This window comes from Lasioglossum baleicum, chromosome 10, assembly GCF_051020765.1.
Source record: "Lasioglossum baleicum chromosome 10, iyLasBale1, whole genome shotgun sequence".
NCBI lineage: Eukaryota > Metazoa > Arthropoda > Insecta > Hymenoptera > Halictidae > Lasioglossum > Lasioglossum baleicum.
Genome location: NC_134938.1, coordinates 14,462,129 through 14,476,046, shown reverse-complemented (window position 1 = coordinate 14,476,046; position 13,918 = coordinate 14,462,129). Strand labels below are relative to the sequence as shown.

The window sequence follows — 13,918 nt, the reverse complement described above, 5'->3', positions numbered from 1 at the left end:
TTGAATTTTAAGGTCAAATTTTTTATGCTTGTATCGCATTCTACTCATCATGGGGACCAAACTTGTCAAAGGAACCAATCGCAACTCAACCGTTCTCTTATAAAAGAATGTTAGATATTTTAACGTCGTCTTCCGTTCCTTGAGTTGAGAACCATCATGGTTTACGGCTGTTAACAATCGTCCTTGAACAGCGGCTTCGATTTGGCCACCATTATATTGTAAACGGAACGGATGTAAACAAATAGAGGACAGTAAAGCCGCGTAAACCCAAAAGAGGATGAGCACGAGCAAGTGCAATTATATACTCCCCTTTCCTCCAATGAATACGAGATCGACCTGCCCTCCGATGTCCAGGAGTAATAGCAAATTCAAAATCTTGAAAACGTTGGTCCAATCTTTGAAAATCCCTTCTGTCTGTCACATTCCTACGATTTCCTTGTCCGGTATTAATTAAATATTCACGATATATATTGCGAGCCAAGGTGTAATTTCCAAATGCTTCATCAATAGTATGAAGCACCTGACGAACGTTATAATTTCTTTTTCTACTTTGCATAATTGACGTCTAACACTCACTTCACGTAAGCCCAGAAAAGATTGTGATTATTGGCAGTGGTCATCTGAAAGTTGTGATGTTTACTGTCCTCTATTTGTTTACATCCGTTCCGTTTACAAAATAATGGTGGCCAAATCGAAGCCGCTGTTAAATGACGATTGTGAACAGCCATAAACCATGACAGTTCTCAACTCAAGAAACGGAAGACGACGTTAAAACATTTAACATTTTTTTATAAGAGAACGGTTGAGTTGCGACCTATGGTTCCTTTGACAAGTTTGGTCTCCATGGTGAGTAGAATGCTATACAAGCATAAAAATTTGACTTTGAATTTCTTCTATTCCTTTCTTTTAACAAATCTCCACCGATCCGAAGGTGTACAACCATCTGTCAAAACCATGACACTAAATTTTGTTACACCCTGTACGGAAGCATACTATCGCTTCGAACGGATTGATCAACTCCAAACTTGCCTGGGACCAGTTCGAATCAGATAAAAGTGGGAATTCGGTGTATGTATTGGGAATTTAAGAATTCCAATTTCTTAAAGTTCCGCGTGCGAAGAGGGATGAAATTCGAACCGATCCAAACCAGATGAAGTTTGAAATGCTTGTATCTCTGCTTTCTATTTCCTCCAGCATCCCGCTTCTATTTTCAATTCTTTCATGTTTTTCCTGTCTATTTTACGTTCTGTTATATTTCACGTTGTTGGTTTCCGTTGTGAAATTTTCTATATATCGGGTTTCCACTTTCATCCACTTTGAACCCGTTTTATCAGGCTTTACTGATAGAAAAAAAAAACAGTCGTTTGTTCTAGCTTTTTGATCAAATATTTACACAGCTGTTCGGAATTGTTTAATTACAATTGGAAATTCGAAATGGTATCAACATTTGTCAGTGTAACCGGCCAGAATGACCTGTTACCGCGAGTTGTGCATATTCGACGGTGATCGCTCGTCGGTGATTACTTCCTTTCAGGCGAAATTAGCCGTAAACTTATTAGCCGTATAAAATTTCCGCGGTTCTAGGCTGACAGCGCTCGACGTTCACCGGCGTCGTAACTAAGTTTATTCCGCAAAGTACACTCCAGTAATTACAACCGAGTTCGAGTATTTGATTTCGAGATCATGTTTACCCGATCACCCATTAAAACTTCCGATGAGTAGAAATCCGATCCGTTTCATCCCTCCGGTCGAGCCCTCAAAATAAAAATTTTTCAAATTACAGCCTCGCACACTTTAATCAAATATATATGTATATTATACATATACATATATGTTTGTACACGTTTTTTCATTCGAACGTGCAGAAGTTTCGCGTGATCGTAATATACGACTAGCAACTTGACTCAGCTATCCATAATTTCGCAGCAGCGGGCACGTTTTATAATCAAATTTCGAAGTTGGAAATGAAATTTGAAACGAAAGAACAACTTTTGCGCGCGATTGCTACTCTTTTAATCAGTATGATCTGACGTAATCTAATTTATCCTGTAATTCTGCTGCAGAACAAATTCTGAGATGAACATTTTTATGTTCGGACCAGATTACGGGACTTTATTATTTGTGCAAAAATAAAATGAGTCCAAGTATTTATTTATTCTTTTATTTTATTTATTATACAATTGGAATTTACTGTTGAGATATTTCGCGGATTCGCTGTGTATCTGATTCATCATACACATATGAGTAAACCGGATATTCCCGAGTGTATCGTGGATTCGGTTGTACACGGAGTTCACCGGTAATCGGATTTGCGTGTTGCGCCGAAGAATACTTGTCCACGAATCACCGTCGAAAGTATCTTAACGCCGGTTCTCGGCTAATCTTTCGAACGGTGGTGGTAGCGAATTCGGTGTTTGCTCGGGGAAAAAGAACCGGTAAACCGTGTCCGCTCATTCATATGTATGCGACCCAGTTTTCGAGGGTGGCCTGGGCTCGCTCAAAATTCGAGCTGTAGACGGCCGGTCAATTTTTTGACCCCGGGGCCACGGCTCTACGGGAAATTTTAATGAAGCCGTGTAGGATCAGTCCCGAACGTTGCCGGGAAATTGACTCGTGTAATTACACGCGCTCTCGCATTCGTATTCGCGTTCGCGCGCTAGCATATCGACACGGCTCGAAGGCTGCCGCTCGTCGTTGCCAGCTTTACTCGACCTGGCAATTAACGAGAACGTAAAACGAACGGCGAAACAACGCGATGATGAACACGCGGAAACGCGATTCGAACTTCGCCTGACGCGGTCGATTGTGCCCTGTTTCAAAGGAAGTGCGGCGGATACGTAATTTCCGCGAGCCGAGGTTTAGTCCTCCCGCGAGATCGTTCGGTAACTGCGTTTCCATCTCGACTTATGAGACTCTGCGAGAATCGTATTGGCTCCTCGCAATTATTCACTCTTCTTTTCTGACGGAGCTCGCAAGTTCACCGAACGTACAGGGTTTTTCGAAATTATATGTCGTCTGGATTCTGGATAGGTGGAGAAAATTCACTTTGACCTTTGTTTCATCGAGAGGAACAAAAGTCTTACAGGAACTGTAGCTCTCGAGCAGAGGTGGGCATTATTTGGCGAAAAAAATATTTGAAATACTATTTAATATTTTAGATTTTATTTCGCTTAACGAGGATAGTATTTTATTTGAACAACCTCTGAACCTCGAAATAAAATATTTCTATTTTAATAATCTGTAACACAAAGTAAAATATTTCTATTTTAATCATCTGAAATACAAAGTAAAATATTTCTATTTTAATCATCTGAAACACAAAATAGAATGTTTTATTTTTTGCGTCGTTATACCTATTCAGAAATCGCATTACTTATTTAATATTTCTTATTTTAGCAATAATTTAAAGAAGACATGGTACTTAATATAAGAAACTATATCATTTGCCACATTTTCGTTTTATTTTTTTTGTTTGACTGCTGCTATTCGCATACAACAAGGTGCAGCGTTCCAAATTGGAATCTTTTAGGGTGCTCCATCGAGAACACAGAATCAGTCCAGCAAAGCTAAAAAGTCCCTCAACTGGAGCAGGGGATGGAATAGCTGTGTTGTATTTTAAAAATAACGTTTTCATGTATTTGTACTTTGCAATACTTTCAATTCGTGTATCGCTATCGCTCAAATATTGAAATAATTCTAATTCTGCAATGTTCTTTTTCCATAAAGGAAAAAAAGTCGTCTACTTCTTCGGTGTTAAGTAGCGGCCAATTTTGAATAATTTAGCCCTCCATGTAACTCTTTAAAAATTAAATAGCGTTCTTTTAAACTAATTTTTACAAACGCTTTTTTCAGTATTGCAAGAGGTATTTCTAAGCTAACGAACTTGGCCGTATTTTGTTTGATCTCACAACTTTTTACGGACATAGGAGCTTGGCTCCTGTTTACAGGATGTTTTTGTTGGGATTAGAAGCTAGCTGCCCGCGGCGTGTCTACCCAATGTAAGATGTACGATGTAGAAAATTCACAGTCTGCTAATAAATTAATTACAGCAAATTCATTCCCCTTTTACCGACGATGTCAGTAAATAAATTCTATAAGGACCTTGAATAAGTTCTCGCTGTTTCTTTTACAAAATAAAAGCTTTATTTAAATTATAAGGGACAAAAACATTTCATTCAAGGTATTGCCCATCACTAGCAATAATTCGAGTAATTCCTCCAACTTTTCGTCTTCAAATTTTTTTCGGTGCGCCAGAACGTTCTTTATCCTCAAGTTCAAAATCATTATTTTTGAAGCGTCGAAACCAGTCTCTGCATGTCGTATCCGACAAAGCATTGCCACCATAAGTCTCAACAAGAATTCTATGTGCTTCAGCAGCAGATTTCTTTTGAATAAAGTAATGCAATAAAATTCCCCGCAAATACACTTTATTTGGCACAAAAGTAGACACATTTTCAGAACTAAGAAAAAATTACTTTGTTTACACTAAAGTGAATTACCATACACTGAAATTTAAGGTTAGATACACTACTGCCTTGCATGTGTGTTACCATTCGAAATTCCACGAACGGGGTACTGCTACCGCCATATTTGAAGAAACAGCGAGAACTTATTCAAGTTCCTTATAAAATTTTATCTTCTGTTCCACCAATGAATCAGACACGATAAAACAGATCCACTTATATTTGAATTTGCGCGCTGTAGATTACAAGACGCAGATAAATTGGCGTAGATTTGATAAGCATAAGGAATGCAGCGAATCTTACAACCGAGCCAACCGTTTCACGCGTCCTAGTAACTATGAATTGTGGAACGACCCCGTGAATAATCCGCACAATCTAATCTTTCGGCACAAGGTGACGGCTGAAAAAAATCTCATAAAACACGGTTCCCTGAGTTATGATCATCGAACCTTCTCCCTGGATCCTCATACACATACCCCTAACTTTCATGCATAAATTTGTCCGAAAAAATAACTTACAGGGATTAGAATAACAGGAGCTGCTTTCCCGTGGATTTATTGTTACGCCAGCGACCACATTCCTCCGGTGAAAAATTGCCACGGATATCACGGGAGTCCTGCGCGATTTGCAGAATAATTTTCATTCCTTCTGTTCTACTCGCGTGACAAATTTTCTTCATACCTCTTTCGAGGCGTTTAAAACTTTTTTCAACACATGCGATACCTTTTCGAAAGCGTTTCATGCTTTTCTATTCGTCGTTTAAACTTCTCGTACGAGTAGGCAGGAAATATTGTTGTACCATTTGTTAAAATATTTGGGTAAACTTTATTTTACCGGACTTAAAATTAGTACCTTTCTCCTACGAATTATGATGTATTTGGTATGTGATCTAATAAATTTGTACCAAGCGCGGATGCAGATCGAAGTTTCGATCCTCTAGGATCAATGGTTGATAAGCTATGGTCGCTTAAAGTTGAGCATTTTTGACAGGTAAGGGCCTGTCAAAAACACTGCAGATTGCTCAACTTTAAGCGACCATATCTCCTCAACTATTGATCCTAAAGGTTCGAAACTTGGATCTGCATCCGCGCAGGGTACAAATCTACTGGATCACATACCAAATACATCATAATTCCTAGGAGAAAGGCAGAAATTTTGAGTCCGGTAAAGTAAAGAGCAGCCAAATATTTTGTTGGAACTAGTGGTAACGCTTGTATCCGGCGTCAAGCGGTGTCCGGCGTTACTTACCTCTAATTTTAGTGCATCGCTGTCACTCGGGCAACAACGTGCCTGGAGGAAAGTTCGATATTATGCTGTCGATGAAAATCCGGAACGGTGGGAGCTTAAAAGCACCGCCGTTGATAAACAGTAGGAAATTAAAATAATTGCTGTCTGTGCACTCGCACCTAAAAGGATAACGGGGGAAAATTAATATCGATGAAAGCAACGGTCGGGGCTCCGGCAAAAAGCATGGACCTCCATCATGGAGATGGGCTCACGTGTAAACGTTTTTCCCTCTCCCCGACGGCGAATGCAGGAAAATATCGAGTGTCAATATTTTACCAGCACAATGGATCGTCACCTGTCTGTAGCAAACTGCAGGGGGATGCATCGGAAGTGCACTTGGCTACCGCCTGCCTCTCCACAATGTCATTGAACAAAGTGCACCAGTCTTCGGTATATATGTATACCTATAGCATTTATTCCCGCGGAATCCTTCGTAATTACAAGTCGCCATTCACGGCGATTATTTCACTCGAATGAATCGACGCAGATTAGGATTTAATTAGTAAAGAAACGCTGTGGGGACTTCGAGGACAATTTTCATCAAAATCGTCACTTCAACCTCGTTATTTACGTTTCATCAACTACTGTGTATTCAATTATTCTACTCACGGTTTTGTTCCCCAAGTTCTTCACGCGACATGGCAAGAACGTGGTCTTGCCCACGAGAGCGGTCACGTTATTCGTAGTTGATAGGTCGAAGTACGGTCCAGACCGTATACTACTGTCATCTAAACTGTTGGCGCTTTTGCCGCTGCCCCCGTGAAGCATGCTGTAGCAGTGCGCTCCTGGAAAATAAAGAAACAACCATGAATTAGCTTGCGTCGCTTTTCGCAGACAATTTTCTATTTCACATAAAAGTCAGCAGTCTAATTGTAAAACGTTATGTTTAAAAATATTTGAGCGTGCAGTTGGCGGCTGCATCGTTCGGCAACGAATGACGCACGGCGAAACAACGCAGTTTTTCTAGCAGCGCAGGTTGCGCATTCGATTAAAATGTCAGCCAAGGAGCTCGCCGGCTCGCAGTTCAGGTGATAAATGACCGTGTTTTTATCTGTGTACAGCGCAGGCCGGCTACCAAGTGAACTTCCCTGGCGAATCTGTTCAAGCAGCTCTCTATGCAGGGAACGGACAAAGCCCTTTGATCGCAACAATCGCTGGCATCGTCTATTGTTCCACGGACAGAGACCGTCGCGACGTATACTCGATTCGACTGGCTCGTTTATCTAACGAGTTCACTGATGAATTTCTTAATGTTCGCCGATAGGAAGATTAATTGGATTGATAACGCACCACCATTGCACAGTTCTAGCCGAGGAACGGCCAACTTTTAAAATGCATTCGACGCGCCACCACCGCACCGGGAGAATTATGATCGTTTCTTTGGTACAACCGTGCTCGACAAAATAATAAGACGCTTTACGTTCTACAAGGTGTCCCGATTGATTAAACTCATCGAAAAGAATAAAGATTCATCAAAAGGGAAGAATACTGTAGTACGAAACGGAAGAAGAAGAAGGAACCGAGAAGAATTGTGCCGCTAATGAAAGGATCACAGCATGACCACCACTTCTCTTTACAAACACGTTGCGCTCCCGGGTGACCTGTCTGCAGGAAGCGAATATTATGCAAGTAAACGGTTGAAATGTTTTTATTCTCCATCCTTTTTATTGAGTTCGAACATCGCCTTACTATTCCGCGTTGTTAACAAGAGCACACCATTAGTTAGTTACGTAATGTCCGTCCAACAATAGTTGGCACAGAGAAACTCGTGGGTACAGTAAATTTTCTATAGATGCGACAATTTTTGTACGATAGATGCGAAGAAAATATCCCCCCAACTTAGTAATCTGATCTCGACTCGGTATATCGGTGTGAACCACTACTAACGCGACGCGGAGAGTCGCAGTCGTCGGCACAGTTCAAACGCCCGTGCGTCATCACAATGTAACACCAATATTTAATCTTCTTTATTTTTCATTATTTTTTTATGGAACTTTCAGCAACATATTCCTGGCATTTTTCTAAAGCAAAATGATACCAAACACGATATAATTTCAACTGTGTTTAGTGGTTTAATCGATGATGAGTGTTTCGAACGCGAGGAAGAACAGCGCATCAGAAAGAAAGAGACGCGGACAGTTGTCGTTGTCTCTCTTTACACGCGCTGTTCTTCTCTACGTTCGGCTCGGCCTTTGAAGCTCAAAAAATAGTACCAAATGCGATAGATGCGAAGAAATCCCCCCGAGGCCTTCGCATCTATAGAAAATTTACTGTACCACGTGGTACCCTACTCCGCGCTACACGTCCTCCGCGATTGGCCGAATTTGCTTGACGAAGACAGCAAACGAGCGTCTCGAGTGCGACTGCAATAGAGCGATGTGGTGACGCCGAGCTCCTATGACAGGCATGGTCAGAAGTAGCACGCGTGCTAGGGATTCTCAAGGAATACCCCCACTTCTCCCGACCGCGCGTCTTGCTCCCCGTGGCGGCCATAGTGCTCGGAGCAACTACGGCCGCCAAGGGGATTGAGACACGCGGCCGGGAGAAGTGGGGGTACTCCTTGAGAATCCCTAGCACGCGTGCTATTTCTGGCCATGCCTGTCCTATGACGACCGTTCCCGCCGGAACCTAAGCGCAAGAGTGGGGTCCGCAGCCCAGCGTCAGGACTGGGGTCTCGCAGATCCCCCCTGCACTCCACTAGCAAAATCTGTGCGAACTCTCGTTGTATGGACAGTACCTTCGTTAATTTTAAATATTGTAACTACGTAACGGTGCCTTCTTAATGTAATACAGGGTGACAAGAAATAACGGAGTTAATCATTTCTTATTATAATTCTGTCCAATTGACGAATTTTGAAAAAGCAAATAATAACAACCTTTGGCCACCCTTTGCGCCGATACAGAGGCTCAAACGTGTCTCGAAATTTTCGGCAATGGGCCGCAGCTCTTCTGGCGTCATTCGGTCCCACTCCTGGTACAGAGATTTTTTCAATGACTCCAAATTTTTATGGAGCCGAGCACAGGCCCTGGCCTCTAAAATCGACCACACGCTGTAGTCCATCGGGTTGAGATTCGGTGAGTACGACGGCCATTCCACAGATGTGATGAAACTTGGAAAATGGGCTTTGCACCACTCCTGAGTCGTTTTCGCCCTGTGGGCCGGCGCGGAATCCTGCTGTGACGTCCATTATCCGGATCGCCGAGGTGCTGTTGGGCCCACAGAAGTACGACGGCTTCGAGAATGTCCCGTCGATACACTTCTTGGTTGATTTTGACCCCTTGATCCACGAAAACCGCAGCAAATCCCATTTTCCAGGTTTCATCACATCTGCGGAATGGCCGCCGTACTCAACGGATCTCAACTCTATGAACTCCAGCGTTTGGTCGATTTTGGAGGCCAGGGCCTGTGCTCAGCCCCATAAAAGTTTCGAGTCGCTGAAAAAATCTCTGCGCCGGGTGTGGGACCGAATGACGCCAGAAGAGCTGCGGCCCATAGCCGAAAATTTCAAAACACGTTTCAGCCTCTGAATCGGCTCAAAGGGTGGCCACTTCGAAACTTCTTAAATATATGAATCCCAACAAAAACATTCTGTAAACAGGAGCCAAGTTCTTATGGCCGTAAAAAGTTGTGAGATCAACCAAAATACGGCCAAGTTCGTTAGCTTAGAAATACCTCTTGCAATACTGAAAAAAGCGTTTGTAAAAATTACATTAAAAGAACGCTATTTAATTTTTAATGAATTACACGGAGGGCTAAATTATTCAAACTTGGCCGCTACCTAACACCTTTTATGGTCATTGGTTTAAAAAATAACGGCCAAGTTCGTTAGCTTAGAAATACCTCTTGCAATACTGAAAAAAGCGTTTGAAAAATTAGTTAAAAAGAACGCTATATAATTTTTAAAGAGTCACATGGAGGGCGAAATTATTCAAACTTGGCCGTTACTTATCACATACGTCATGTGGTCGTGCATACCCGATATGCCCCGCGTAAGGTCTTTTGAAAATTTCGTTATTTTTGCGGTAGGACGCACCGTTTCCGAGATACAGCCATTTTTTAATTTTCATTTTTTTTTCGAAAAATCAAAAGACCACATACATCATGTGGTTAGGCATACCCGATATGCCCCGTGTATGGTCTTTCGAAAATTTCGTCATTTTTGTGATAGGACGCACCGTTCCCGAGATGCAGCCATTTTTTAATTTTTTTTTAAAAACAAAAGGCTACTACGTCATGTGGTTGGGCATACCCTATATGCTTTGGGTTAAGCCTTTTGGCTTTAAGCCATATGTTCTATCCTACGCACCTATTTCGTAATGTTTTTTTCAAACCACCCCTTTAAGGTGTAAAATTTCAAACTTTGACAATTATTCCTTCGATGGTTTGTTATGGTAGACCTGTGTGCTAAATTTCAAGCTTGTAGGTCAATGGGAAGTACCCAAAAGGTTTTGATGATCTGTCAGTCAGTCAGCCAGTCAGTCAGTCAGTCAGTCAGTGACAAATTTAACGATTTTTGAGGTCCTATATCTCGGAACCTACTAATGTTGGAAGATTAATGTTTTGTCAATATTGAGACATGATAGCATTTAACAAGTGTACGAAATTACATCTCTCCATCTGCCTCCAGTGCCGAGTTATAAGCCTCTAAAAAACGGCTAAATTGTTTCTTGTAAAAGGAGGTAGTGCAAGAACTTGGCTGGTGCACTACAGTGCACCTAGATACTAAAGGTCTATGTTATGGTTGTTATCATTTGGTTTTTCAAAATTCGTCGATTTGACAGAATTATAATAAGAAATGATTAACTCCGTTATTTCTTGTCACCCTGTAATAACGCGATTTATGTATTTGGAACCAACGAATCGAGCTCGTTGTTTCCTACAAAAACACTTCAGCCTCCAATCGGACAAAATGATTAGTCGTCGAGTGATTATTCGTTAATCAACTAGTTAACCAACTTCGTAATCGTTCTAGCTGAATTGCAATTTTCACATTAATTAGTATGTTCCGCGATCATCCGCAACATTTGCCCACAAACATGTCGTTCATAGTCCGTTCACAGTCTAGCCCCACTCAAACGTGTTAATATGCTCCGCGTTCAATTCTAATTCTGTTGATTACCAGTTTCATACGGATTAAACGTGCTTAGAAAGTTCGGTCCGTGTGCTTGACACTTTTGTCCAAACTTTCCCGCTAATATCTCGACGGCCTGCGCTTCACTGTGAAATACATTCGAACAGTTTTCGATGTAGAATTTCTATTATCACCGTCTCGTTTCCAACAACGGAAATCCCAAACCGAAACCGACACAATATTTCCTCCGTCGACTCCGTTCCTCTCTATCATCAATTTTCTCGCGCGATGTTTCATCTCGAAATGTCGGGGAAAGACTCCCGGTTAAAACGTTCCGCAAGTGTTTGCGGGTCCGAGGGGGATTCGGCGTCTAACTATACACATTTTCGGCAAAGTTGCCAGTGCAAACTTCGGCGAACAAGCTTGAAACGCGACGGGCCGAACTTCGATGGAAAAAGAACTAACCCGCCGATTCAGCCGGTGCCGCGAACAATTACCAAACTTGTTTATTATTTCAGCGCGCGTTCTTCGAGCCATGCTACCCCGTTGCTGCGCGGACGAGTCGAGAAATTGTGTCCGAAATCAAAACCGAAATACAAGTTGATTTCACAATGAATTCTTCATCATCTTATTTCAAATAAAACATTCCCAACTCTGGTACGTAAATATCCAATCGCAATTTCGACATATTTGATTGACGTTGATTCGTTTATCAGTTAAAACTAGGCAAACTTGCGTGGGCGAAGTTCTTATATTGATTTATGAGAAGATATGACTACGTTAAAAAACTGGAGCATGAGGAAGTCAATAAACAGTCGCCGCGAACGTTAAAATATGTCCAACCAGTGGTGGGGATATAATTTTCACAGCTACGGTAGAGATCTTTCCGACAGTTATACGGAGAGAATACAACAATCGCAGTAGGCGCGCCATGTATCTCATCGCGGCGCGTCTCCGAAGCGGAAACAGAAACGGCCGAGGCCACGCGCAATATCCACTCGTCGCGGCGCGTAACTTGCAATATTTCCTTGCACGGGGGTAAATTGGAGATATTGCATTCCGCGAGGCGTAACTTCCGCCGACGCGAGATCGTACTTTCATTACACATCCGCGGAGGTCGGCCGGTGATCCGGGCGAATGATTTTTACTGCCTTCGTTTAACGATCGCAACCCGTTCCCAGAAATTATTGTTCCCGCGGGATCACCATTCCGACGTAATTTCCGGGCTCTCCGGTGCCGTTCACAATTCGCTCAGACATTATTTCACCGGCGGCTCCGCGACGGTACAGCTTGCGGTGGAAGTTATCGCGGTAGGCGATTCCTTGCGTCATAGTTAATCAAAATGATGGCACAACATTTTATTCGGCCGTGACACATGCGATTCTCGAGCAAAAAATACACTCCGCGACAAAACTATAAGACCTGTGCTAAATTCGATGAAAATTCTATGTAAGTCTCGAGTTTTGTCTTCCTTCATTCGTAGTGTTATTGTGTACATTATACATATAGAAGTATATTCTACAGTTCTGCGAAAGATCGAAGGTTACAATTCCAAGAATTTTGGAAATGTATGTAAACATGCTATTCTCGTTGCGACAAAACTATAACACAGTAGCTTTTCGTCAGTCGATCTTATACTCTAATCGCAGTCACGGTGTTAGAAGTAATGTTCCTTTTTATATCGATCGTATAATTGTTAATAAAAGATGTACTAATGCTCTCGACGCACTGGTTCGATGTAATTTTACATCAGAGCAATTGAAAATTGAATTAAATTTTCGACGTTTCGATCTATGTGTAGATCATTTTCAAGAAAACTAATAACTGCATCGGTAAATTATTAAACAGAAAAACTAGTGGTATTACCATCACTGAATTAAACATTGAATGTCAAAATTGTGTACTTTGTTACTCACTTGCTTAATGAAATCATTTTAACTAATTTGGAACTACACAACACGTGCTGTTTCCATGCCGTTACACAAGCTACTGAGGCAACCGTGAAACCAATAGAAACGAACCAATCAGATCATCGATCGACATAACCAATCGATATTTGGCGGTTATTTCAAACCGTGAAAAGACAAATCACAACTTTTAACTGCTTGTATACCAAGATGACATGGTAATATTAAATTAACATCAATATTGATCAATTTGTGAAACATTTTTGTTTGCAAAAGATTACATTTAAGTGTTCTTGTAAGTGGTGAAGCCACAGGATGATAAAGTTGTTTGGAAGAAATTTCTTCCTGTTTCACAAATTGGTCAATATTGATGTTAATTTAATATTACCCTGACACCTTTTGTTAGAAGTAATTGTGTACTTAGATGCCGCATGGGAAAAAGCTGACAGACACTGAAATAAGAGTGATCGTAGATTTAAAAGAAAAGAATACTTCTATTTCAGAAATTTCAAGAGTGGCTGGGCGAAGTCGATGTGCCGTGCTCAATTATTTAAAAAGTAGAGAGAATTATGGAGAAAAACATCCTGGTGGACATCCAAAAGCGACAACCGAGCGACAACGACGAGCCATTCTGAGGTTAGCGTCGAATTCTAGCTTGACAGCACGGCAAATTGCAGCGCAAGCTGGCGTTCACACCAATATTCGTAATATGCAACGGATAATTAAACGCGCCAAGGATTTAAAAAGACGAAGATTGCAGAAAAAACCGCCACTTACGAATCGACACAAAGCAGCCGGGGAAGATCTTGCGGAGAGACATCTCCAGTGGAGAAAAAAGCGGAGAAAAGTTATTTTTTCAGATGAAAAACGTTTCAATTTAGATGGACCGGATGGTCTTTCATATTATTTTCATGATTTGCGGAAGGAAGAATTGCATTTGTCAAGGAGGCAAATGGGCGGAGGCGGCATCATGGTATGGGCCGCAATATGGTACCACGGGAGAACCGATGTAAAATTGATTAACACCAGCATGAATGCAATTAAATATATAGAAATATTAGAAGAACACTTAACGCTACATGCAAGCACTATTTGCATGTGAAAATTATATTTTTCGACACGATAATGCCGCTGTGCGTACAGCGAAACGTGTAAAAAAATATTGTGAAGACCGTAATATACGAATTTT

General features: G+C 41.4%; 1 protein-coding gene across 2 annotated transcripts in view; it reads right to left on the bottom strand.

Annotated features, from left to right (window-relative positions):
* LOC143212917 (zwei Ig domain protein zig-8) overlaps positions 1-13,918 on the bottom strand; it is a 556,020-nt gene that overhangs the window by 204,838 nt on the left and 337,264 nt on the right. For both annotated transcript variants that reach the window (XM_076432232.1, XM_076432233.1), the window contains exon 3: positions 6,360-6,535. In XM_076432232.1, coding sequence (XP_076288347.1) covers positions 6,360-6,535 — 176 coding nt within the window. The remainder of the gene's footprint in view (positions 1-6,359; positions 6,536-13,918) is intronic.